The sequence below is a fragment of the Trachypithecus francoisi genome, unplaced genomic scaffold, assembly GCF_009764315.1.
Source record: "Trachypithecus francoisi isolate TF-2019V2 unplaced genomic scaffold, Tfra_2.0 Lachesis_group2, whole genome shotgun sequence".
Classification (NCBI taxonomy): domain Eukaryota; kingdom Metazoa; phylum Chordata; class Mammalia; order Primates; family Cercopithecidae; genus Trachypithecus; species Trachypithecus francoisi.
Window position 1 is genome coordinate 14371124 of NW_022681465.1, and position 26764 is coordinate 14397887.

The 26764-nt window shown below is 42.8% G+C and overlaps 1 protein-coding gene across 4 annotated transcripts in view; it reads left to right on the forward strand.

The window, feature by feature from the left end:
* Nucleotides 1-26764, forward strand: part of TRIO (trio Rho guanine nucleotide exchange factor) — a 371755-nt gene that overhangs the window by 225382 nt on the left and 119609 nt on the right. For all 4 annotated transcript variants that reach the window (XM_033178811.1, XM_033178812.1, XM_033178814.1 and 1 more), the window contains exons 14-25: nt 415-610; nt 1347-1513; nt 3541-3660; nt 5394-5585; nt 6058-6207; nt 11320-11434; nt 15129-15244; nt 18205-18327; nt 24294-24488; nt 24588-24703; nt 25484-25550; nt 26173-26282. In XM_033178811.1, coding sequence (XP_033034702.1) covers nt 415-610; nt 1347-1513; nt 3541-3660; nt 5394-5585; nt 6058-6207; nt 11320-11434; nt 15129-15244; nt 18205-18327; nt 24294-24488; nt 24588-24703; nt 25484-25550; nt 26173-26282 — 1667 coding nt within the window. The remainder of the gene's footprint in view (nt 1-414; nt 611-1346; nt 1514-3540; nt 3661-5393; nt 5586-6057; nt 6208-11319; nt 11435-15128; nt 15245-18204; nt 18328-24293; nt 24489-24587; nt 24704-25483; nt 25551-26172; nt 26283-26764) is intronic.

A 26764-nucleotide genomic window follows, 5' to 3' on the forward strand; every position in this document is an offset into this window, starting at 1 on the left:
AATACTTTATCTTTACTTTCTTTCTTTCTTTTTTTTTTTTTTGACTTTTAGCTTCTCTTATTATTTTTGAACACCATTAGGAATATTAATGGATTTTTGTATATACAATATATTTTACGTAGTTTCGGTAATTTATTTATCTTCTCTTTTGGTATCTTTGACCAGTGGGAACCCCTTCATCTGGCTTCTGTGTCCATTTATTTATTTATTTATTTATTTATTTATTTATGTTTAATTTGTTTAAACAGCTTTATTGAGGTGTGATCTGTACACCCCCAAAGTCATGCATCTTAAGTGTTTGACGTCTCTGTTCTTTGACAGCGGGACATCTCTTCCTTCCTTCCTTGGTACAGAGTGAGAGGTGGCTGCGTGTATTTATTTTTTGTCTTGATCTTAAATACCTTCCTCTTTCAGATTATCTCAGACCTCGAGTCTTGGAATGATGAGCTTTCTCAGCAAATGAATGACTTCGACACCGAAGATCTCACGATCGCAGAGCAGCGCCTCCAGCACCATGCGGACAAAGCCTTGACCATGAACAACTTGACTTTTGACGTCATCCACCAAGGGCAAGATCTTCTGCAGTATGTCAATGAGGTCCAGGCCTCTGGTAAGAGGGCTCATTCCATATGTGTCCGTTGTGATTTCTTCATGTCCTCATGGCAATTCAGTTTATTTCAGTGGGATGACTGCACATTTTGTTAGTTCCTACGATATAGGTATTCTGGATATCTGTTCTTTAAAAGAATGTTTTGCATTTTTATGTAATACAGTCACATTCTAACATAGTTAGAGTACTCACCCATGATATTCTCACATACTATTTTAAGTATCATAAATTCTAATTTTACACAATGACATATTGTATCTCTGTGAATGAACTATAATATAAATGAACTATAATCCCAGGAAAACATTTTCACATTCTTCATTTTCTTAGTTTATATTTTACCAGCAGATGTCACTGTAGGTTCAGAATTGTATTAGAAACTTAACAACAACCTGCATATTGCATTATTCATTTCACACAAATTAAATACTTACTAAAGAAGAAACTGCATGTAATGAGAATAACAACAAAAAACCCTGAAATTCGCTCATTTGTAAAGAATGCTACACTTTCCTAGTTATCATTGTGGGAGTAGAAATGGATGGGATGTGGACGTGGATTGATTGCCTGTACATGCTTTGACACACATTGCCCTCCTTGAACTTGCCCTTCAGCATAGTGGCTTGGCCCCTAGCTGGGCAGATCATTCACAAAAGCAGATTTTGTGCCATCCGCCTCTGAGAACAGCAGGTTGAAGTGCTAGCTGAATTCTGGGGTCTCCCTTTAATGTCCACAGGCGTGGAGCTGCTTTGCGATAGAGATGTAGATATGGCAACTCGGGTCCAGGACCTGCTGGAGTTTCTTCATGAAAAGCAGCAGGAATTGGATTTAGCCGCAGAGCAGCATCGGAAACACCTGGAGCAGTGCGTGCAGCTTCGCCACCTGCAGGCAGAAGTGAAACAGGTGAGCAAGCGACTGGATGCTTGGGGAGGCTGCGCTACAGACGTTTGATATCTCATCGACTTCCTGGAAATTCTGACCTGTAGCACTGGGGAGGATTGTGCCCGCTCAGAACACAGCTGTCTTGATATATAAGATAATGTGCACATACACACACCCGCCATTACAGCCTTCCCTAATGTGTGAAAAGGGAGCCAGTGGCCAGGATGACTGGCTGGCTGTTCACCCAGCACGGGCAGCACTAGAAGGTAACAGCCCTTGGTTTCTCTCAATATTGATTGTCTGTCTCTTGCTTGAAACCCTGAGCATATTGCCTCTTACATGACTTTTTCTGCCTAGTACTATTAGGATCTGGATTGTTTCTCAGACTCCATATGCCTGGCTCGTTTCTTGTGTTATCAGGATACCATAATACCACATCCTGATGGCATGACAAAGTGAAAATAGAACATGGGGAAGGGATTGCTTTTGGCTCAGTACCAGTGGGATTCTATGCGTGGATATGACATTTTATTAACTGGCTTGATGGAGGGAGAGAAAAGTTTATGGTGCCCTGAAAGATGCAGAGAAAGCAAACAGAAAGTGAGTTTGGTTGGAGGGGACTTAAGATGCCTCTGGACCATGAGCAGGAGGTGGTGCAGAAGTAGGTGACACTCACACTGGAGCAGGTAGACTCTTCAGTCAGAACTGTTGGAAAGAGCACCTTTTGGTCTCCCACATGCCATCTGTAGCGTGGGTATTTTTACATATAAACAAGTGTTGTGACCTGCTAACAAAGTGCTCCTTCTTGCTAAAACACAAACCAATTTATTTAAGAAATAACGGAATAAATAAATGTATCCCTTAGGATTTGCGTTTGCCTATAACAGAGACTAAAAAATAGTGGCTTTGAAAAGGTGTTTCCCCATGTGACAAGTCAGGATATAGAAGATAGCTGGTCTGCATTTAGTGCTCCCGTGGTACATTAGGCTGAGATCTTGGTGATGGGCGGCCTTTCCCTTCTGGTTGCCAAGTGGTTGGTGTAGCTCCAGCCATCACCTCCATATCCCAGATTATCAGGAAGGGGAACACATAATGAGAAAGAGGTAGCCCCTCTGTCAGAAAAGAAATATTTTCACAAACTTCCCCAGAGATTCCTGCTTTGCTTTCATTGGCTAGACTTGTACATTACTGTAGCCAAGCTGTAATAGGAGCTGAGAAGTGGTTTTATTGTTTAAGCCCTCTTCCAAAGTTGGGGTTTTACTTAGAAAACCCCAGCCACAGAAGTGGTTTTATTGTTTAAGCCCTCTCTCAAAGTTGGGGTTTTACTTAGTTGAAGTTTTTCTAAGTAAAGCCCCAACTTTGGGAGAGGGCTTAGACAATAGAAGTACTTCTGTGCTAAGTAAACGAGAGGGCAACAGGTATTATATAGGTTACTTGAGGTCTCTTCCACACCCAGCTATCCAGAAGACCTCCCACAGTCTGTGGTTTCCACTGTCAGAATTTACTTCCTCTGAGTGTGCGTGCAGTTGAGAAGCTCATGGTTTGAACCTGATCATTGTAGCACAGTGTTATTCATACCTTTTTTATTATGCCGTTCAACACTGCAATTAAATTGGAAAATTAGTGCATGAAATAAATTAGTTCCCACTTTTCAAGCGGTTGCCAATTTTTCAGTCCTAAAAATGCTGAAAGAGAATGAAAAACGCTTTTCTTGATTATCAAGGAATTCTTGGTGTCAGTAGGTTTTCTAAAATGTAGCCCTTAATCTGTTCTGACTTGTGGACTAGTAGCAACAATCCACTGGACCCTCCACCTTTTCGTTTGCCATTTGCTACTAAAAATAACAGAACTAATTAAAAAGATGCAGCATTTGCAATCAGGTACCATGGAAGAACATCAGGCTGTTGCCAGGAGGAAGATGAAGCCATCAGTGCCTTGTACCTGCCAAGAGCAACTGGACCACCTTGCACGCTCATATCTCACCCTTGATGGTCCCCAGGATTCTCTGGAAAGTCCGCTGCTTGGAGTTACCCTGTGTAATGTTTCAGGTGCTGGGTTGGATCCGCAACGGAGAGTCCATGTTAAATGCCGGACTTATCACAGCCAGCTCGTTACAAGAGGCAGAGCAGCTCCAACGAGAGCACGAGCAGTTCCAGCATGCCATTGAGGTAAGGGCGCTGGGCCTGTCTGTGCTTTGGCTCTTTCATTCCTCAGGACAAACATCCTGAATCCCCCACATGGCACTGACCATGGGAGCCACACGGGGCTGGATTGGTAAAGACAACTCAGAAGACCCAAACTGACAGTGCTTCTAAGTCTGCAGTTGATTTCAGGAGAGGGAAACAGTGTGGCGCCATGGTGAGGTGAGGATTTGCATCCCAGACAGGCAGCCTCACTGCAAGGATCCCAACGGTCTCAGAAACCAGGGGGTTCCTGTTGTTCTCCTGTTGTAGGGGTCCTGGCAAGATGCACTTTCTCTGATCTGGAACAGCTCAGAACAAAGGAGCCCACATTGCAGTCTCAGCTGAGGTTTTGTAGTATCTTTCTGGTCTCATAAGTATGTTTCTCCTATGTTACCAACCTCAACCAAGCAGAGAGCTCACCAAGACCAGGTGTATATCATGAATTCACTGTCAGTCAGTAAACGATGCCAACAGCAGAACTCCTCAGATTCCTGCTTAAAAGCAGCCATGTTCACCTTGACAAGGGTCTGTATGCCAGAACTGTAGCACAATGACTCAGGCTAATTCCAGGCCTCATCCAGTTCACTGTCAGCATGTGGACTAATGATTTTTATTTTTTTGGTATGGGTAGGGCACATGGGTAATGGTTCTGATTGGAAGTGGCGAGGTAATGTCAAAGGAAAAAGAACATTCGATTACAGAACTGTTATCTCCCCTCCTCTGCTCACGTTGTCAGCCAGAGAAGAAAGCTATAGAAGTTGCCACTAATTTATTCCCTAGATTAATTTATTGCCAACTGCTTGATGCCATTGGACATGCATTAACACCTCTTCCTGAGGTGCAAACTCTGGGCATCTGTATACTGTGCCAAGGGATTTCTAGTAATTAAATTGCAAGTAATAAATCACTGTGTCTGGGTAAAGGATTAGCATATATTATATATAGTGTTTTATGGGATCATTTGTACTTTTTCAGGTGAAATGAAAGGTTTTGCTATTGTTTAAAAAAAATCTTGTATCCTCAGAGACCTGTGCTCTCCCTGACCACCCCCTCCCTTGGCTCTACGGCCTCACCGGAGAGAAGCTGACTTCTCAGCCCGTCCTGGCTCTTCTAGCAAGGACAGATGAGCAAAATCTTACTGCATTTGCCATGCTATTTGCATAGATTTATCAGATGGCGTGGACCTCCAGAGAACACAGTTGTTTCATTCTTAGCTTTTTATTTGTTTTTCCTTTCCTTTTTAAAATCAATAGTTCTTGAAAACTTTTCACTGGAGTCCAAAGTTTAAGTTGCAAGTGAAAATAAAAGGCGTTCACTCTGGCCACCTTTTCTCTACTTGTTCATTTGCTTCCAGCAGCTATTATGAGAAGGATCAATAGGAATAATAAACTTGAAACAGTTCAACTGCTTCTTTGGCTGTTAAGGGTCTTTCCTGCTGTTTTTCAGACTAAGAACCCTACAACTGAGACCCATTCTGGGAGGTCCTGATGAATTTCATCCTTCATTTAGCTAATTTAAACATAGCCCTAGTTGTTCCTGGGCATAAAACCTTTTTTCCTAAACTGTCTGTTGCGCTTTTAGAAGCGTCCTAGTGAGTATTAACTGAAGGTATTTCCACAAAATCATGAAGAACAGAGTAACTGTAGCCATCCTGGTTGCTTTCTAGTCAGTGGGGACACTCTGACAAATACGGCTTCCCTTTTCTTGTCTGTCTCTAGAAAACACATCAGAGTGCGCTGCAGGTGCAGCAGAAGGCAGAAGCCATGCTACAGGCCAACCACTACGATATGGACATGATCCGGGACTGCGCCGAGAAGGTGGCATCTCACTGGCAGCAGCTCATGCTCAAGATGGAAGATCGCCTCAAGCTCGTCAACGCCTCTGTCGCTTTCTACAAAACCTCAGAGCAGGTCGGGAGAGATTCCCTCTCTTGAACTCTCCACTGATACTTTATTTTGAGCTTAATTTATTGGGACAACTCAATCATTGTTGACATGTCAGTCATTATTGAACCAATCAGTTGCAAGTCAAGCAGGGAAAGGGCATTCTGGAGTTAAAATGATTCCTGTATACCTTAGATGTCAAAGAAGAATCAGCTAGAAAGTAGCTGAGAAGACACCTCTCTTCTTGTCATTTAAACATATGACTTGAAGCACAGCAGAGAGAGACAGGATATTTGCTTTGGTTTTGTTTTTGCTCTGAAAAGTCTGCCTGCTTTTGACCCTGTAGTTGTTCACCAGCCAGATAGAGCCCATGGCTCCTTCTTATGTGATCTTCCTGACAGCATCTTCATCCCCAGAGCCCGACTGAAAGGGCTTTCCAGAGATACCAGTCGGCAATGGCAGATGCCAAGTCTGAGCCTCGAACTTTTCCTGCTTACAGGTCTGCAGCGTCCTTGAGAGCCTGGAACAGGAGTACAAGAGAGAAGAAGACTGGTGTGGCGGGGCGGATAAGCTGGGCCCAAACTCCGAGACAGACCACGTGACACCAATGATCAGCAAGCACCTGGAGCAGAAGGAGGCGTTCCTGAAGGTAGGGGCAGCGCTGCGGGCAGTGCACCCATCAGAGGCTTCCTGCCTGAAGGTAGGGGCAGCGCTGCGGACAGTGCACCCAGCAGAGGCTTCCTGCCTGAAGGTAGGGGCAGCGCTGCGGACAGTGCACCCAGCAGAGGCTTCCTGCCTGAAGGTAGGGGCAGCGCTGCGGACAGTGCACCCAGCAGAGGCTTCCTGCCTGAAGGTAGGGGCAGCGCTGCGGACAGTGCACCCAGCAGAGGCTTCCTGCCTGCCAGGTGCGCATGGCACAGTCATCGCTTCCTAAGGGAGCATGCCCCACAGCTCTTGCCTGCTGTGGAATGTAACAAGGGCAGTATCACATCGGTGAGAAGTCAGCTGAAGAAAGAAAACCTTAAAGTCTTTTTCATATGCGATTGCCCTGTCTTTCTAGTTTTCGCAGGGAAATAGCTGAAAATCTGTATGAATAAGGATTGGTTGGAAGTCACAATACCTAGTGATTCTGGAGACAGAGCGATTGATTGGTTGATTGATTTGGTGAAAAACAATACAAATATAGCTTAAAATAATCTTCCTTTGGAAACTCAGCCTCTTCATTCCCTTCAGAGGGAACAAAGATTGCATCTCAGAAGATGTGTAAGCATGGCATGGAGGAGACACGGTGCAAACACCACACGGCTTGGGGTGGCAGTCACTGATACCTACTCAGAAAATGCTTCCGACAAGAGAGGTGTGTCACATGCAGACCAGGCTGGGAGTTTTCTCTCTGAAAAGCTTTAAATGAGGAATTTTTCAAGACTGCTTTTTCTTTTTTTTGTTTTTAATTCAGGAAAAGGGTCTCACTCTGTCACCCAGGCTGGAGTGCAGTGGTGCAATCACGGCTCTCTGAAGCCTTGAACTTCCTGGGCTTAAGCTGTCCTCCCACTTCAGCCTCCCTAGTAGTTGGGCCTACAGTGCTCTGTCATATTTTTATGTATGTCACATTTAGTCATACATGGTCACAGATGTGCTTTGGAAGAGTTAAATTTTTCAAAGTAATTGAAACATTGAGCAACATTTGGTGCTGAATGTTCCATGTTGCATACTTGGGCTCTTATAGAAATTCTGAGGCTCTGCTTGTTATCACCACCCAGATTCATTAAAAGTAGGGGTGGTGGTCACTTTTCCTCCTTACCTCCTCATTGCTTCAGCATTCTCACCTCTCTGACCACTTTCCTGTTACACCTAATACTTTTTGTGTTTTTTTCTGAAGTCCATCATCTGACGGACAGAGTTATTGTTCAGTCTGTGAGGATAAATTGTAACTCTTTGGAAATTATATCTGGTAATTTGTGCTCCCACCACAGTGGTTTTCTTTTTAAGCAAGCTCCCGGGGTGAGAAAACCGTCACAGTTTCCACAGTCAGTCATTATAACTATGTCAACACCTTTTTAAAGCCCCTACCCCCAACATGTCCCTGCTGCTTAAGCAGACGGGCGGATCACGAGGTCAGGAGATCGAGACCATCCTGGCTAACACAGTGAAACCCTGTCTCTACTAAAAAATACAAAAAACTAGCCAGGCGTGGTGGTGGGCGCCTGTAGTCCCAGCTACTCGGGAGGCTGAGGCAGGAGAATGGCGTGAACCCGGGAGGCGGAGCTTGCAGTGAGCTGAGATCCGGCCACTGCACTCCAGCCTGGGCGACAGAGCGAGACTCCGTCTCAAAAAAAAAAAAAAAAGTTTACTAAATGCTGACCACTATTAGGATTTCAAGGAATCATTAGAATTCTCCCCTCTTTGTCCAGGATCCATTTAGTATGAAAGAAAAATGAATACCACTTAGTTCATATAATTAAGATAGCTATTTAGGTAAAATTACAAAACAAAAATATAGGCAGTCCTCAAGTTACGGTGGTTTGACTTGTGATTTTTTGACTTGTTGGTGCCAGTGCGCTGTGCATTCAGTAGAACCTGCACATGAAATGCTAAACAACCATTGATTTTCACTTTCAGTGCAGCATTCAATAAATTACATGAGATAGTCAACATGGGATTATAAAATAGGGTTTGTTTTAGATGGTTTTGCCCAGCTGCAGGCCAGGGTAACTGTAGGCTTAAACCGAGCACATTTAAGGTAACTAGGCTAAGTTAAACTGGGATGTTAAGTAGATTAGGTGCAATCAGTTCATTTTTGACTTGCAATATTTTTAACTTAACAATGGGTTTATCAGGGTAAGTCAAGGAGCATCTGTAATCACAAGCCTTTTTGGATTCCTTTGTTCAACTTGGATTTTGTGGTGTTTGTGTACAGGATATTTAAGTACCTTTTTATTGTGGAAATTTGAAGATACATACACAAGTAGAGAGAATGGATTCTCCCCTTATTTTACTCACCCATCTTCACTGATTACCAATATATGGGCCTATATCCACCTTCAGTGGATTATTTAAAATTCTAGATTTATCATTTTATTTGTGAATTTAAACAGTAAATTCTCCCTTTCAGAAATACAAATAAAATACCATTATCTTATCTTAAAAATTAATAGTAATTCTTTAATATTATCTAAAATCCAGCATTGTAAAAAAAATTTTTTCTGATTGTTCTGTAAATGTCTTTTGTTTTTTTTGAGACTGAGTCTTCCTTTGTCACCCAAGCTGGAGTGCATGGGTGTGATCATAGTTCACTACAGCCTTAGGCTCCTGGGCTTAAGCGATCGTCCCAGCTCCGCCCCAGGGAGCCAGACCACAGGCACTTGCCACCACACCTGGCTAATTTTTGTATTTTTTTATAGTGACAGGGTCTTGCTATGCTGCCCAGGCTAGTCTCAAACTCCTGGGCTCAAGTGATTCTCCCACCTTGGCCTCCCAAAGTGTTGGTATTACAGGCATGAGCCCGCACACCTGGCCTACAAATACCTCTTTATACATGGTTTTAATTAAGATTCAAACAGGGTCCACATATGGATTTGGTTGGGTATGTCTTTGGAATCACTTTGAATCTAAACAATGCTCCCTCCTTTCATTGCTATTTATTAATTGAAGAAATAGGTTCCTCAGATGGTGGCATTTCCCCCATTCCAGATTGGCAGTGACATCCTGTGGAGTCATTTAACACCATCCACAATTTCTAGATTTGTGTTAGGTTGTGAGCCTTGATCAGAGCTGGTTTGAAAGGTGGTGGGGGTGGAGTGGCAGGGTGGGGGTGAGAGAGAGTGAGAGAGCACGAGCGAGCTTGGAAAACTTTGCCAGTGGTGCTTGTGCTTCCTGTGGGGTTGCTCAGGAGACACATCATGTCTAGTTCTCTGTCTCTGTTATTTGGTAAGAAGATTGATCAGTAGTTCAAGTATGGTGAGTGCAGTTCACCCCTCTGTACTTCCCTTCCACCTTTCAGCTAATGGGGTTAGTACCCAGTGGTGGTAACTGGTTTTTAGGAATTGCAAAATGGTGATACTCTAATTCTGTCATTCCCTTTGGCCTCGGTTATCTAGAATTATTCCCTCTCAGCTATTTGGTTACTCTAAAATAGAGTTTGTCCAGAAAAGGCAGAGTAAATGCTTGCTTGATCCTTTTTATTTGCCATTTTCAGGATAATGAATTGTTGCTATAGTAACTTCTACATATGACTTTTTTTTTGGTATCATCATGGATTTAAATATATTTGGTGTGTTTCAAAGCAGTCTCTGTCATTTATCTTTTAACATGCTGCTTGTCCTACCCATAGGAGCCCTTTCAAGGCAGGTTGCTTAGCTGTCCTTAGCCATCACCTTCGTAGTCTTCAGCATCTTCCTTGTTGTTTGGTTTTGACAGTGTATTAGTCCATTCTCATGCTGCTATGAAGAAATACCTGAGAATGGGTAATTTATAAAAGAAAGAGGTTTAGTTGACTCACAATTCCACAGGACAGGGGAAGCCTCAGAAAACTTAACCGTCACTGCAGAAGGGGAAGCAAACACGTCCTTCTTCACATGGTGCAGGAAGGAGAAGAGTGAGAGAAGTACAGGGCGAAGCAGGGAAAAGTCCCTCACAAAACCATCACATCTTGTGAGAGCTCACTCGCTGCGCGAGAACAGCATCGGGGACCACCCCGTGATTCAGTCACCTCCCACGGGGTTTCTCCCCTAATGTGTAGATTACAATTCGGATTACAATTCAAGATGACATTTGGGTGGGAACACAGAGCCAGACCATATCAGACAACTTGAAATTTCACACGGATCAGTAGAAGCTCATGATGTGTTTTTCTCTTAATTGAAAAAAAGATATAGCCTCGCTCCGTCTACTGAAAAGGTCTGGAAACAGTGACCAACCCAAAAGCCCTGGTCATCCCAGATGACTAGACTGTGGGCTCTAAATACCGTTTACCACTAGAAGGAGATAGAGCTCCTTGAAGAAAAGATTAATTCCAGACCCAAGACAGGAAATGTGCAGGATGTTTCCAATTCAAATATAATTAAAGGGTTTTTTCCTTCTTTGATTTTATGTTTGTATTCTTTTATATAAAACCCCTATTTTAAAATACATGAATGAAACTGGTTTGGTTTATCTGGCTGCATAAACATAAACACATACTGTCAGTTACCACAATGACATCACATAACAAAGCTCCAACCAGGGTTGGCAAACTATGAACGAGAGCTAAGTTGGGCCACCTCGACATAGTTTACCTGTCACCTGTGGCTACTTTCATTGGTTGTTGGTTTGAGTAGTTGTGATGGAGAAACAGACTGTATGACCACCCCCAAAACTGAAAGTGTTTACTGTCTACCCTGTATAGAAATCCAGGCACAGCCCAGCGGAGTTCTGCAGCTCAAGGTCTCGGGCCGTGATCCAGGGGCAGGCCAGGTGTGCAAAGCTCTCAAGGCTGGGCAGAGACAGGGCTTCCCTTCCTCTGTGACCATAAAGCAGGGGCTGCCCTCTGTTTCCTGCCCCATGGGCCTCTCTATAGGGCAGAGTGTAGCAGCAGGTGTCATCAGAGCGCTTCAGGAAAGAGAGATTTTTTTAATTGAATTAGGTTTTATCCTATGCATTTTCTAAATCAGAAAGTGGCCAGATAAATGTTGTAAAGACATACATTAGAGCCCAGTGATGTGTACTCCAAATACACGTTTGTAGAAGTCAAATTAGCAACACATTGCTCTCCATTGTTTTTTAGGCTTGCACCCTTGCTCGGAGGAATGCAGATGTCTTCCTGAAATACCTGCACAGGAACAGTGTGAACATGCCAGGAATGGTGACGCACATCAAAGCTCCTGAACAGCAAGTGAAAAGTGAGTAGAGCTGGGAATCCCCAGGGGCGGCCCAGTGCATTCCTGGCAAGAGACGGAAGGAGCCTGCACGATGTGTTCTGAACTCTCAACCTCAGTTTCATTTTAAATGTCCATTTCATGTTAATGAAGTCCTTACTAATGATCTTAGTTTAATAATGAAAGATTAAACAAATGTATAGGCTGATATTATATTGAATAGGTTGATAATTTATTGAATAAATTGAAGAATATAAACAGGGAGAAAATGCAAAATCAGGATGATATTTACTGCCATTGGCTATTTTATTAAAGTAAGTGAAAAATAAATAGGGGGAAAGGAAAAACCAGAGTTACCTATAAGCAAAGTATTTTTAAAAGCTCAAATTGAGAAAATACATCCCAATTTTATCACTATAAAGTATTATCAATTTTGTATACCTAAGGCATAGTTAATAAAAACAAATTGAAAAATAATATGTAGGTTATGTCATTTGAGTATAAAAACCTATGAAACCATGTTTGTGTGTGTGTCTGTGTGTGTGTGTGTATGTGTGTGTAAGTGCTTAGAAAAAGGTCTGGGAAAATGTATACTAAATTGTAATAGGATTGATGTGGAAGGAAAATGGATAAAGAAACGAAGGCACAGAGCAAGTAACTTTGACCAGGGCTACACAGCCTAAGTTGAGTTTTATAGGAAAAGAATTGTGATAATCAGTTAGCAAATGATTCATCTCACACTTTTCAAAACAATATGATAGACAAAAACTTTCTACATTACATTCCACTGTCTACTCATCTGATTCATCTATTAGTTGTCACAAAATAATTTTGTTACACTACTATAATTCTCTAAGTTCTATCAGTAAAACATTTTTATTGATGGAGTTTTTCTTCTGGAAAAACGTGCAACTCACAAAAGCAACCGTTTTTCTGCATGAGTAAGTCTTCTGGGCCAGCAAGTTGTTTGCATTGATAATTGGTTTACTTGGTTCATTTCCTATAAAAATAATGTCCTTTCATCCATCTCTCAATATTGCTTTTATTTGTTGGTTGTGTCCTGTCTTTTGTGATTGAAGATATTGTGGTCCTTTCTAGGTTGCACTAGTTTGACACACGTTTGTGTGTGAGAGGGAGACTATGTTTCATTTATTTCCTCATTAGATCTTCATTATGCCTTTGCTGTTGTATATCCTAATGTTGGATGCTGCGAAGAATTAAAACGGAAGTGTTCTGTTTCCCTCAGAGCCTACTTGGGGGTGAAAGGTTTATTTATGCTCGAGTCAGTACACTGAGTTCCTGTAAGAGTAATGGTGGCAGAAAAGACAGTATAACCCCAAGGCACAGGCAAGGACAAATCTCAGACCACGTGGTCAGAAGACCCCCCCCCCCCCCGCCCCCAACCAGGAGCTTGAGGAGGCACCATATCCAAGAGAGCACTTCGCACTGTTTGCTGCTCACTTGCCCAAAATGAGTACTGGCTCAGGCAGAGACTGGAAATGAGAGACTAGAAAAAATGGTTTGGCTCATATGCATTTTCATGTGTGATATTTTCATGTAAGTGACAGCTTAATTTTTTTAGCAGACTTCAGATTTCAAACTTTTAATTATTTCACTAAACCAGTTTACCTCTTCAGTGGAGTAAAAATAACAGCATGACCACTGGTCCCTGGGGGATAGTTGGCAGTGTCTAAAGGCATTTTTTATTGTCATCAAAAATGATGACACCGTATTGTCACCTTAAGAATATGGTGGTATTTAGGGTGATAATGGTAGAGATGGAGAAAAGTCAGTAAATTTGGGGTTTATTTTGGAGGTAATATTGAGAGAGTCTGTTGTTAGGCTGGATGTAAATGCTGCTCTTCTGTTCTTATTTATCACAAAGTGCAGCCTGCTAGGAGCTCAGTATTTGTGGATAACTTCCTATATTAATGGTTTTCCAATATAATAAAGTTGCCAGGCACCCTCTATTTGATTTGCAGTTTCACTCTCAGGAATATTTTTCTTAAGTTTTTTGTTTGTTTCATAAACTTATAGAGCAAAACAGACTTAGTGTCAAAAATTCAAAAAGTGTACAAATGTATATAAGTTACCTAATTGCTTAGCTACTGGTAACCACTGTCAAGACTTTTGTGCAAGCTGTCTGTGCATATAAATGTAAGTATGTAGAGAAATATAAACATGTGTATTTCACTCACCCATCCCACTTTTTAATTTGTTACAAAAATGAGACTATATTACCTTGCAACTTGCATCTTTCACTTAATAATATATCTTAGTCATCTTTCTGTGTCAGAATTTAAAGACCTGCTGTTTTTTTAATACCCAGTATAGCGTTTCTGAAGTTGATTTGACCTGTCCCTCAATTGATGGGTCCTACATTGCTGCCCATTTTCCACTGTTCTAACCAGCGCTTCAGTGTTCAAACATCTTTGTCCAAACAGTTTTGAATACTTGTGTGAGCACTGTTCATCTGAAAGATAAATTCCCAGTTCAAAGGGATGCATGCACATTTTCAGTGTCATTCCCTGGGGTCATCATACTCAGTTTTTCTTCTTCCATAATAGACGATTGTGATTACCTGTTCCCTTACGCTTTCCAACACTGGATCTTATTCATCTGCCAGGAAAGCAGTGAAAGATGGTCTCATTGTTTGAGGTTAAATGTGTTCCTGTATATTTAGTGACTGTATTTTTTAAATTGTGAACTTCATATTTATAGGCTTTGCTCATTCTTCTTCTAAAGAATTGTTCATTATTTTTCTGTTGACTATTCTGTGTCATATGTTCCCAGTTCTTAAAAAGTTTTTGTCTGTGCACTAGTTTTTGGTGGTTCTTGTTTGGTTATGACATTTTAAATGTTTGTGTAATGAGTTTTTTTTTCCTTTATAACTTCATGCTTCTCTGCTTCCCCACTTCATGTCCTTTCCTCTCCTAAGGGGTTATGGTTTTGTGTTTCTTTTTATTTGAGATGGAGCCTTGCCCTGTCACCTAGGCTGGAGTGCAGTGATGCGATCGCGGCTCACTGCAACCTCTGCCTCCCAGGTTCAAGCGATTCTCCTGCCTCCGCCTCCCAAGTAGCTGGGACTACAGGCGCCCACCACCGCACCCTGCTAATTTTTGTATTTTTAGTAGAGACAGTTTCACCATGTTGGCCAGGCTGGTCTTGAACTCCTGACCTCAAGTGGTCCACCCACCCACCTCAGCCTCCCAAAGTACTGGGATTACATGTGTGAGCCACCGTGCCCGGCCTGGTTTTTTTTTTTTTTTTTTTTTAATCCACCCTTGTTGATTATTACTCCACCACTTTGATACAACCTTTAATCTGTATAAACCTCCGTATACACAAGGTTTTAACAGTCTTGAAAAAAATGCTGATTTTTTTTCAGCCATTGTCGAATTGCGTATTATCAACTTGTGCATTATGCCGAATGCATATTACAAAATACACGTATCCCACAAATCCATCCAGCCGGAGGTATTACAGACTGACCTCAAATATTCAGTGGTCTTTTTATCATAAGATGCTCAATGGAGGTGAGAGTGAGAAGAGGTCTGGTCGACATGCTCACTGAGACAGGAAAGCAGCACGATTCTTTATTTATCGTGCTGTCTTGGCATGGCATTTGCCTAAAAGTCTCAATAAAAGTGAATGGAATTTTGCGGCTGTTTTAATTGATTGCAAGCACCAACATACATCATTTTATTTTTTCTCTCAGATATCTTGAATGAGCTCTTTCAGCGGGAGAACAGGGTATTGCATTATTGGACCATGAGGAAAAGACGCCTGGACCAGTGTCAGCAGTACGTGGTCTTTGAGAGGAGTGCCAAGCAGGTCAGTGCACACCTGGTGCCCAGCCTCCCCGCAAACCCCTGTGCTTACACCAGCTTCCACAGAGAGGCCAAGCTTGACATTTCTGCTCTCTTGAAAACCACTTTCTAATGATAAACAGTATTGCCTTCTAGTTATGTTTGTTATGAAAAGAAAACCCCACAGCCTGGTGAAAGCATGTCACTCAGTGATTTTTGACCCCCAACACGTGTGCTTTCCCCTGCTGTCTTTACCTCATCCCTAAGACAGCAAAGTACAAGTCATAATGATGGGGATTGTTTAAAAACTATTACGGCATCTTGGTTCTGTACTGAGGTAAATACAATGGATTTTTTAATATTGATGTATTTATATTTTCAAGACAAAGTTTTTATTTTTCCAATTAATCAAGCTAAAATTAAGTAAGAAATGTGACAGAATTTCTTTCCTTTTTTCTTTTTCTTTTTGAGACAGAGTTTTGCTCTTGTCGCCCAGACTGGAGTGCGGTGGCGTGGTCTCAGCTCACTGCAACCTCCGTCTCCCAGGTTCAAGCGATTCTCCTGCCTCAGCCTCCCAAGTAGCTGTGATTACAGGCGCCCGCCACCACGCCTGGGTCATTTTTGTATTTTTAGTGGAGATGAGGTTTCACCATGTTGGCCAGGCTGGTCTCAAACTCCTGACCTCAGGTGATCTGCCAGCCTCGGCCTCCTGAATGCTGGGATTACAGGCGTGAGCCACTGCACCTGGCCCAGAATTTCTAATAATTTAGTATAGTCAAAGAATGTTGCTGTATCAAGGGGGCCCATTTGGAGCATCCCCTTCTTAGGTCATTTTAGGATGAAGTGCTTCTGCCTGTGTCATCAGTCATGGAAGATCATTTTACTGTAAAATCTGACCCCATCTTAAGCATTAAGATGCCTGTCACTTCTGTTTTGCCTTAATGGTAGCTTAAGAATCTGTAAAGTTTCATCCAGAATTTGGGGGTCTGGAGGGAAGCACAGGAGAGAAGGTGATGCCCCCAGCACCTGTGTGTGGCCTGGCCCTGGTCCGGGTGCCTTAAAGTCGCCTGGGGCAATTCTGTGATGTCAGTCGGTGTTGACCCACATTCTGACCATGATGCGGCCCCATCTTCTGAATCCAGCTTGCAACCTAATACGCAGCTGTTCCAGAGCAGGCATTGGATACATGCTTTTTGGCTGAAGAAAAATTAACTTTCTTAGCAGAGGTTTCAGACTTAAGGAACAGGTTTTGTTCCATTTAGGAAAATGTAAGTCTCGAAGGATGCAGCCCATGCTCAGAACGGCTCAGTTCCCAGAGTTGGATGAACTGGGTTCCTAGGCCAGGGATCTGACGCCCTGCCCTGCCTCGGCCCTTCTCTCCTCCCAGCGACATTGCAGGTGTAGTCAGCATGTTCCTGACAGTCAGGTGCATGCAGTCGCATTTGGAAAATTATACTCTCTTAACATTTTATTAGACAGTTTAACCATATTTAAGATCATTGGAGGCCTGGTTGGATTTCTAATTAAGAGATGGTTTCAGGTTCTTTTCTCAGATAACTATATTATCTCTCCATTGAAAGACAAGGAATCCCTCAGCTACAGAGAAGCAAAATTGTTCATAATTCTGTTGTCAGGAAAGATAATGGAATGTATTGTTGCATTTTCCTAAAGTCCACTTATTCACCGAAAATAAAATCCTGAAGTGCGTGCTGTTGCAGGTGGTGTCCCGTCTGCCTTCCAGCCGTTCCGCTTCTGTTCACTGTCACAGTGTGCAGCGGATACCCAGTGCTTCCGCAGACCGGCCTCCAGGGCTCTCGCTGATCTTGCTGTGGCGCAGGCCCCTCCCGCCTGCTGGCTGCCCGCCTCAGGCCTTGCTGCTCTCCTTCCTATCTCCCAGTCTGGCCATTGCCTTTCTTGGCACTCGTTTGTGACTTGTTCTTGTCTTTCTTTCCTCTTCTTTCTGTGTGCTGTCTCCCAGCCCAGGCCTCCATTTCTGGTCTTTGGATTCATAAATCCCACTTCCTTGACATCACTCCACAGTGACTTTACTAGAAGCAGAACTGCAATCGCGGTTCCCTGTCCACATGTCCCTCTTATCTTGTTGTTAGAAACCACTAGGTGTGGTGTTCTCGCTTCCCTCTTCCCTGCGCCCTGCCTCCTCCTCCTCTCCTTGCTCCTGCACCAGGTCCAGGAGGCACAGACCTCTGGGTTTCTCAGCCTCTTCCCTGCGCCCTGCCTCCTCCTCCTCCTCCTCCTCTCCTCGCTCCTGCACCAGGTCCAGGGGGCGTAGACCTCTGGGTTTCTCAGCCCCGTCCCACTTCCCACTGCTGCCCTGGCCATGTCCCCTTGCCTATCTGCTCCAGGGCGCTCCCCAGGGCAGCCGCGTCCCCTCTCTCTCCACTCTAGTCCCTTCCTGAAAAAGGCTCATAGTAGTGGTTTCTTTCATTGTGCTTTTATTGTGCCTTTAGGTTCGTGGGTACAAGAAACTCAAACGTGTGTGTGTGGGAGTGTAAATCAGTTCATTGTGGAAGACAGTGTGGCGATTCCTCAAGGATCTAGAACCAGAAATACCATTTGACCCAGCCATCCCATTACTGGGTATACACCCAAAGAATTATAAATCATGCTGCTATAAAGACTCATGCACACGTATGTTTATTGCAACACTGTTCACAATAGCAAAGACTTGGAACCAACCCAAATGCCCATCAACAATAGACCGGATAAAGAAAATGTGGCACATAGACACTATGGAATTCTAAGAAACTCAAACTTTTTATTGTTGCCACATAAGCGACACCATTATAACCATCTAGAATGTGCTTTTTAAAAATTTTGTCATTGTGATCAGACTTCAGAGAGGGAATGCTGCTCGATGCTGCCAGCCTTGGTTTGTGATTTGACCTTTCAACGAGGTGCTGCGGCCTTTGGGCCTCTCTCGGGAATGTTTAGCCCTCTGACTCCATTCATTCCTTCCCATTCCAGGCTTTGGAATGGATCCATGACAATGGCGAGTTCTACCTTTCCACGCACACCTCCACGGGCTCCAGTATACAGCACACCCAGGAGCTCCTGAAGGAGCACGAGGAGTTCCAGATCACTGCAAAGGTGGGTTCCGGGTGGACTTCGTGGAGCAGCCTCTAGGTCGAAAGCGAGTCTTTGTCAAAAATATCATAAAGAAATACCTCATGAGATTGGAGAAAAGGGATGACCCAGTGGGCTGTTCCACATTAACTGGGGGATGCTTCCTCCTGCCGCTCACATGTGTGCCTCTGTGTCCTCCACCTCCTCCTCCCTTCATCTGTGTCCTTTGTCCTCTGATGTCTGTGAATACTGCCGTCTGTCTCCTTTTATTCCTTGTTTTTCTCATTATTCCCTTCTACACTTTTCCCCTCCTGTTTTCTTCTCTAAGGTGTTTTCCAAGGACTTCCTATTTTTGTGAAACACTATTTGTTGTCCCCAAGTTGACCTTTATGTATTCTCGGGGTGTTTTCTTTCCTACACCTGGGGGTGTTTCACCATCTTTAGATGGTGAAAACTGTTACAGTCATGTTGCTCACGCTCAGTCCAGCTTGAAGTTACCTCTGTTTTATGGTTGGCAGAGTCTGTGTCATTGCCTCTGTTAGTGCTTGTTCAGAGGTGTCTAAAACTTGAGACATTTTCATTTTTCTCCTGAAAATAAAAGTAAAATTATGAAATCGAATTATCTTTATGGCATATATGTGAGTAAATACAGCTTTTTGAGGAAAAATACAAGAATCCGCATACTGACCTGAACGTTGTCCCAATTAAGGCTTCTACCTGCAAAGGCTGAGTCCTTCCAAGAGCTCACAACACTTGTGAGGCCCTTGGAGTCACCATTGCAACCGGTGGGGTTTTTGTTTTTCAAAGTCTGGGTATACATCCTTTGTAGTATGTTCTGAAGTGGCCTCTATCGTTGATGACAGATTCGAGTTTTTGGGAAAAGCTGCCAATTATTTCAAATGTATAAGAGTGGGAAATAAATAATAAGCGGGATAATATTTTTGGTTAAAAAGAAGTGTTTCTATAAAGTAGCAAAATTGGTTATCTCCTGTAGCCCCTGCCCTGGCTTTGAAAACATAACAGGAATTTTTCAGTCATGTAGAGAGAGGATGGCTACTTTGTATTGTTTATGTGTCCATGTTTATGCTTTCTGTTACTATTGCTGACTCCTCCGGCTCTTCTTTGCCACCCTCTGCTCCTGGTCCCCAAAGCTCTCCTTTCCCTTGGCCCTGAGGTGCTGGGCTCTCTCCTTTTCCATGGCTCCTATCCTGGAGGCTCACACAGGCAAGCAGGGCTGCAGAGAGACCAGGCATGGGGGGCGCAGCAGGAAGACCCAGCCCAGGGTTGGGGTGTGGTGAGCACTGGGGGAGGGCAAGGGGCAGGACCATGGGACAATAACTGCCCCCAGAGGCACAGTGAGCACTGAGGAGGGCCGACCCACCCTCCCCTGCAGGTAAGGATCGTGGCTTTTCCTCCTCCACATACACACCTGGCTGGACAGTTTTCACTTTTTGTTAATATTTAGATATTAAATAATAGTTATGCACATTATATGATCTGTATTTTGGGGTGTATGTGTGTGTGTTAGTAATGGAATCTTACTCTGTTACCCAGGCTGGAATGCAGTGGCACCATAATGGCTCAGTGCATCCTCAAACTTCTGAGCTCAAGCGATCCTCTTCAAACTCCTGAGCTCAAGGAAGGCTGAGGTGGGAGGATCGCTTGAGGCCAGGAGTTTGAGACCAGCTTGGGCAAGATGACAAGATCCTGTCTCCACAAAAATAATTTTTTTAAATTAGTTGGACATGGTAGTGTGTGTGCCTGAAGTCCCAAGCTATGTTTGCTTATTTGAATATCATTTGATTATAAAGGTATTAAGAAAATGCCTAACATCACATACCACACTCAAAGCTAGATTTAAGATTTGCCATCTTTCACCACTACTCTACTCTGCAGGCCATTGTGTACGGCCAGACAGTCTGCTCACTGCCCAGCTCCAGGGGCCATGCATGGGGGATGTGATGTGCACGTGACTGTCTGGAATTGAGTAACATGGTGGCCTGTTCCACTAATAAAGTGTATATGAAAGAATTTTTCCATTCCTGAATATTCCTTTTCCTCAAGTTTGGTATGTGATTATTGAAAGATTGAGCAAGGATAGGCTTATTTTTTATTCTTGTATTTTATAAGAAATATCTAAAATTGTGAGTGATACATGACCTTTCTGATCCCCAAATATGTAGAACTGTTTCTTTTGTTGGGTTTATTGAATTGGTTATACTAGGAGGAACTGGTAGATTTTGAAAAGAACACCACTCACCTTTCCTTTTCTTAGCAATCTTTTTCTTTGGTTTCTGACTGCCTTTCTCTTAATCAGAAAACACCTGCTTTGGTGTTTGGAGATGTCCTTTGATTTTTCATCATAAGCTGAGACTCCCTCACTTGCCTTCTGTCACCCGATCTTAGAATCTTCTAAGAAACCATTTTGCTTTTACTGTATAGAGAATTCCTAGCTCTGAAAGGAAAGTCTTTCAGCACACTTGTTACGATGTTATAACATTTTTAGTGTTGATGGAAATCAACCTGGAGGGCTAAACAAGAGTCTCCCATCACTGGCTCACCGAGACTCGACTCAGTCCCTTCACAACTGTCCGTGCAGTCATTTCTCCACAGGTCTTGCAGGCACCACTTGCATCCAGATTGCGGGTGTTTATTTAAGAGAGATTTCTGTCCTCACTCCAAACCTAGTGACGTAGGCTCTCTTGGAGTGAGGCCTGAGGATGAGCATTTTAAGAGCTCACCACGTGATTTTTGCACACACTGAGGTCCGGAAACCATTGCCTTACTGAACTGTTCAGGATGCCACAGCCTTTCTCCCATAGGGCTTCCTGTGGGCCTCATCACCAGCGTCCCCAATGCCAAATGCCTTACTTCGTTAGAAAGTGTCTAACACCATTGAATTTCTGTCTAACAACATGATGAGCAAAGCTCTCTTGAGCTTGTGGACTTAAGACTTCAGTTTGCTTTTATTTTTCTCCAGTTCCTCAATTATGCGTACAGATGAAGTTGTTCAGTTAAAATGTTTATGTGCTTTTTAAGCACTGTAACAATCTCTGGAAATAACAAATAGAATAAGAATGAAAATCCTTATAATATCTCACTTTAAAAGATGTAAGAATTTTTTTTGATAATGTTTTCCAAGGCAAATGGCTTTGGAAAAAAAATTAAGTTGGATTTGTATCTCACCTTAGTACCGAGATAAATACCAGAAGAAGATTTAAATATCAGCAGTCGTACCTAATAGCACCAGAAGAAATAACAGGATTTTTTTATATCCTCGTATGGAGAAATTTGTCTAAATGACACAAGATCCAAACCCATGAAAGAAAAGGTTAATAAATTCACCTACACAAAAAAAGGTAAAGCTTTCCACAGGGCAGTCCACCGTAAGGAACATCTAAAGATAAAAATCAAATAGAGAAAATACATAGGCAGCTCATATCACAAAGGACTGATTTCCCAGTAGGAAAGAACTTTTACAAATCAATAAGGAGAAAAAAAGACCAAGAAAATGGACAAAAGATACTAAACATGTGTCATAGGAAGGGAATAAATGGCTTTCACCATGAAATCCTCAACTTTACTTAATATCAGAAAAGCGTACATCAAAACTACACTGAGTTCATTTCACCCAGTGGATTAGCAGAGATCAAAAAGGTGGACCCCATGCTGCGTGGACGCGGCTCCATTGTTGGGGAAATGGAGCAGGGCAGCCCCTCAGAGGCCTCTGGCGGCGTCTTCCTGCCCGCTCGCACTGCACTTGCTGTCTGCCCCAGCAGTTCCAGGTCTCACAATGTGTGTTACGGCAGCAGCACTCAGGCACGTGTCTAACCACCGGTCATGCAGCTGTTTGATTTCTTGCATTGTTGCTGTGGTAGACGGAATTTGGAAACAACACGGAGACCTATTGGCGGAGAGACGTTAACTTACGTCCATCCATACAGTTCACGTCCATATAGTGAAATATTACCCAGCTCTTAACACAGGCGAGGACTTTAGTTCTGATCAGGAAGGACAACCAGGATTTGTTTAGTAGAAAATACTAATACAGAGCACTGTTTGTTGTATGCAAGAATATGTGTAAAAATGAGAGAGAAAAATACTTATGTACATTTGTTCACTTGCTTGTACATGCACGTAAAATGTCTCTGAAGTGATAGCAAGAAGCTGGTAATTGGAACTAGTGACAGTGGAAGGTGGAGTGGGAAGAGTTTTTACTTTCCTTTTTAACTTAGAAATTTTGAATCCTGTAAATGTATTTGAAAAATACCAATGCAAGTAAAAATATACTGAGATATTTTTAAAGTTCATAGGTTAGCAGATTTACAGTACTTAGTTTTTGTCACACCATTCAGTTGCTCAACAATTCTTGTTTGATGTTGGCAAGCTGCATTGTCTTTTTATCTTCACTTCTGTGTCCCCATCACTGAAAACACTCAATAGCTTTCTTCACCCCTTAAAGATAGACCTACAGGTGGTTTACAGTGTCCTCCACAGGTGGCCCTTGTGGCAATGTAAGGGATGTTAGTAAGCGAAACAAGCAAACATTTCTGGGCTGTGAAGGTGACGTTCTCACAGCAGAAAGACAGACGATGATTGTAAAAACCACTTGCACCCCCTGTCAGAAGGCCATGCATGTACGAGAGGCAGCAGAGCAGAAGAATAGGCAGGGAGGCAAGCTGCAGTTTAAGGGGGTCCAGGGACGGCCCACTAAAAGAGTGGCATTGATTTGAGTAGAGACATGAAGGAGCCATAGGGATATCTGGGGAAGTGGCTCTCCAGGCAGAAGCACCAGTGCAGAGGCCCCAAGGAGGGTGCTGGCCTGGAAGGGTGAGTTGGTGAGTTGGTGAGCCACAGCTGGGGAATGGGGGTGCTGTTGGGTGGCTGGGGGCTGGCTGGGGTGTTGGGGTTATTTGTGTAGAGTCTGGAGGATCTTGACGGCTGACTTCACAGGTTACCCAGTGACTTATGGCTTGGAACTTTGATTTTACAAGCTAAGATCATTTATCTGGGTTTTGAACTCTGACCTTCTTTCTTTTGGGGATTTTTAAAGTCAATTTCCTGAATATGTGTTAAAAAGATTTTCTAGTGAAAGCTTAACGGAGAATAGCAGGTTCCGTAGAAGAAGAGTAACTCACTTATTTGAAAACACTATAACAAAGGAAGCTTAATAGTAATAACCATCGAAATGAATGTGAGGAGAGAGATCTGTCGGACCAGTTGAGTGAGGTTGCCAAATGGTATATATAACTTGGTTTATGGTTGTCTGTGTATCTCTGTGAAAAATAATAAATTATGCTTAAGTTAATGAAAGATCTTTTCTGTGTACATATAAAATAGAATAATTTTAGAGAGAGCTCTCAAACAGGGAAACAAAATTTACAGTACCTCTATATAGATAATTTCCTGACTAGTGAATTTTCCTCCACGTTTTCTAAGAGTTAAAAAAGCAATCAACGTGATACAGAGGAGCTTCATGAGGAATTTTGTTGAGTGCCTGCTCTGGGGACAGCCTTGGCCACACATGCTCCAGGAAAACCACAAAGTCGAATGGCTGCTTGTCCCGAAAGAGCCGTGGGTCCAGTTGGGCACAAAGAGTAAACGTGCACAGAGCGAGGAGTGCCTTTGCTCAGCAGCTTTGAGGAGAGTAGCAGCATGGTGAAGACTGCGTTCTTCACATACATTCCTTCACACATTCATTCTACGTGTTTTTACCGGGCACCTCCTAGATGAAGACATTGCTGACAAAATAGTCTAAGTTTCTTCTTTGAGGTCATAAAAATGCCATTCATTGTGGAAGTGCTGAGGAAAGGTAGCTGGTCAAGGATCCGGGAGATGGAGTGGGTGGATTTGGGGCTTCGGTCTCAGTTTCTACCACCAGGCAGTTTTCCTGTTCCGAGCTGGGAGTTGGAGGCAAGTCGCCACTATGTTTCAGGTTTCTGGCAGTCGAGTTCATTTGCCTCACAATACTTTCCCGTTGTTTTTTGCAGCAAACCAAAGAGAGAGTGAAGCTATTGATACAGCTGGCAGATGGCTTTTGTGAGAAAGGGCATGCCCATGCGGCAGAGATAAAGAAATGTGTCACTGCGGTGGATAAGCGGTACAGGGACTTCTCTCTGCGGATGGAGAAGTACAGGACCTCTTTGGAAAAAGCCCTGGGGATTTCTTCAGATTCCAACAAATCGGTAAATGGCCTTGCGCAACCTGAACAAATCATGGTCTTCTTCCTAACGCCCTCTTTGCTGATTTAATTAACTGAGTTCACTGGCTCTCTTATTCCACAGAGTAAAAGTCTCCAGCTAGATATCATTCCAGCCAGTATCCCTGGCTCAGAGGTGAAACTTCGAGATGCTGCTCATGAACTTAATGAAGAGAAACGGAAATCTGCCCGCAGGAAAGAGTAAGCCAGTCTTTCAGAATCTACCAGGATTCGTTGAAAAAGTGAAGAGAATGTCGTGTGGACAGACATGCTTCTCTATGAGCTTTGAAGTCACATGGCACCCAGGCTTTTTGCTCTGAGTGGACTTAGTTGTGTCAGCACAGACTTCACTGGGTTCACTGTCCTCTTATCACCTGGTTCAGAAACAGCATCTAGTTTTTAATCCCCGTGCCTGTGTTTCATGTGCAGTTGACAAATTGTCATTAATAGATAGTGATACTAAGGAGAGGAAATTCATAGGTTTTGTCACCCCTAAAACAAATGTAGGTGTTTAAAAGTTGCCAGTTAGTAAACCCTATATAAATAAATAAGAGTGCTCTAACCCAGTGGTTCTTACTTGGCAGTTTCGTCCCCCAGGGACACTTGGCAATGTGAGGGGACACTTTGGTTGTCACAGTGGGGAGGGCCAGGGAGTGCTGTTGGCCTCTAGTGGGAAGCTGCTGAGCACCCTCCAGGGCAGAGGACAGCCCCACAGCAGAGTTACCTGGCCCCAGATGTCCACAGTGCCAGGTGGAGAAACCCTGATCTATCAGTACCTCAATAAAATGTTTGCAGAAATCTTGTTTTCCCCTTTGAATTAGCGGCTGGATACTGTTGTTCTATTTGTGATTTACCTCTCCCAGATGATCACTCTAAGACTGATACTTTTAGACCCTCTGTGTTATTTCATAAATCCGTAAAAGTAGATAGTGAAGTAAACCACACCCTAACCGGACTCCTCACTGTCTTCCTCTCTTTAAGGTTCATAATGGCTGAGCTCATTCAAACTGAAAAGGCTTATGTAAGAGACCTCCGGGAATGTATGGATGTAAGTAAGTTTTTTTTTTGTTTTTTTTTGTTTTTTTTTTGCTTGTTTATTTAGATTGAGCATAAGCTGGCTATTTTATTCTTACCTGTTGGTAGTCCTTAGAATAATCACCGTTTTTTTGGTCATTTTTTTAAAATTTAAAGTATGCTTAAGCAGCCAGTTTCATGTTTCGGCACTTCTGTAGTGTTCTAGGTTTGTTTTTCACTCATTACAGAGATGATACAGCATTAATCCTCTCATTCTGTTTATCACATGATGGCCTGGCTGACAGTCTCTTTGTATAGAATTTTACAGCAGCTTCAGAGAAATGTGCCTACTAATTATGACTGGCAACTAATACTCAGTGGTATCAGGAATATTGGTTGTACTTGTGGAGTAGGTTAATTCCAAAATTTGACGCTGGGAATAATTTTAGAGTTGAAAAGTATAGGAACTCTTTTCAAGTATTAACAGCAACTGAGGGCCTTTTTTAGAAGGGTTTTTTATATTTTGTAAAAGGGTCCAGTCCTCAGTTATACTTTCATTTGCACATTAACTCTGTGTATTTACAGATGTCAGAAATAGCTGTTTCTTGAAAATGTGGTGTTTATTTTTGTCTAACCCCTGTTTCCCTCTCGGCCAGACCTACCTGTGGGAAATGACCAGTGGTGTGGAAGAGATTCCACCTGGCATTGTAAACAAAGAACTCATCATCTTCGGAAACATGCAGGAAATCTACGAATTTCATAATAAGTGAGTGGCTTTTTCTTTGGGAGCAGTTACTTTTGAAATCCACGTGCTCTGCTGAAGTTTCGTCGCAAGGAATGAAACGTCCCCGTTGAATTAGGCAGATGTCAGTGATTTTGTTGCCATTCAAATGAAGCCTATCAGTCTTTCTCCAAAAAGACTGACATTCTAGAAACTCTTTTAATACAGACTCAACTTTATGTTTGTACTTATCTTCTACAGAAATAAGATCAGGAAAACTATGAAAATATTTTTATAGGAAGCTTAATTTCTCTGAAGCTGAGCCGTCAGGTGCCCTGTGAGTTACTTCTGAGGGTTGAGAGACAGTGGAGCCCCCTTGGGACTGCTGGCCTGTGATGTTTGGTCTCTTATAGTAAGAGATAGGAGAAAATGAAGAAGCAACAGAAGTGTATTCTGACCAAAATAAAATGCACTTTCCATTGGCCACAGGAGGGACATGATTCTCTTTTAATGTTTTTGAAGCAGCA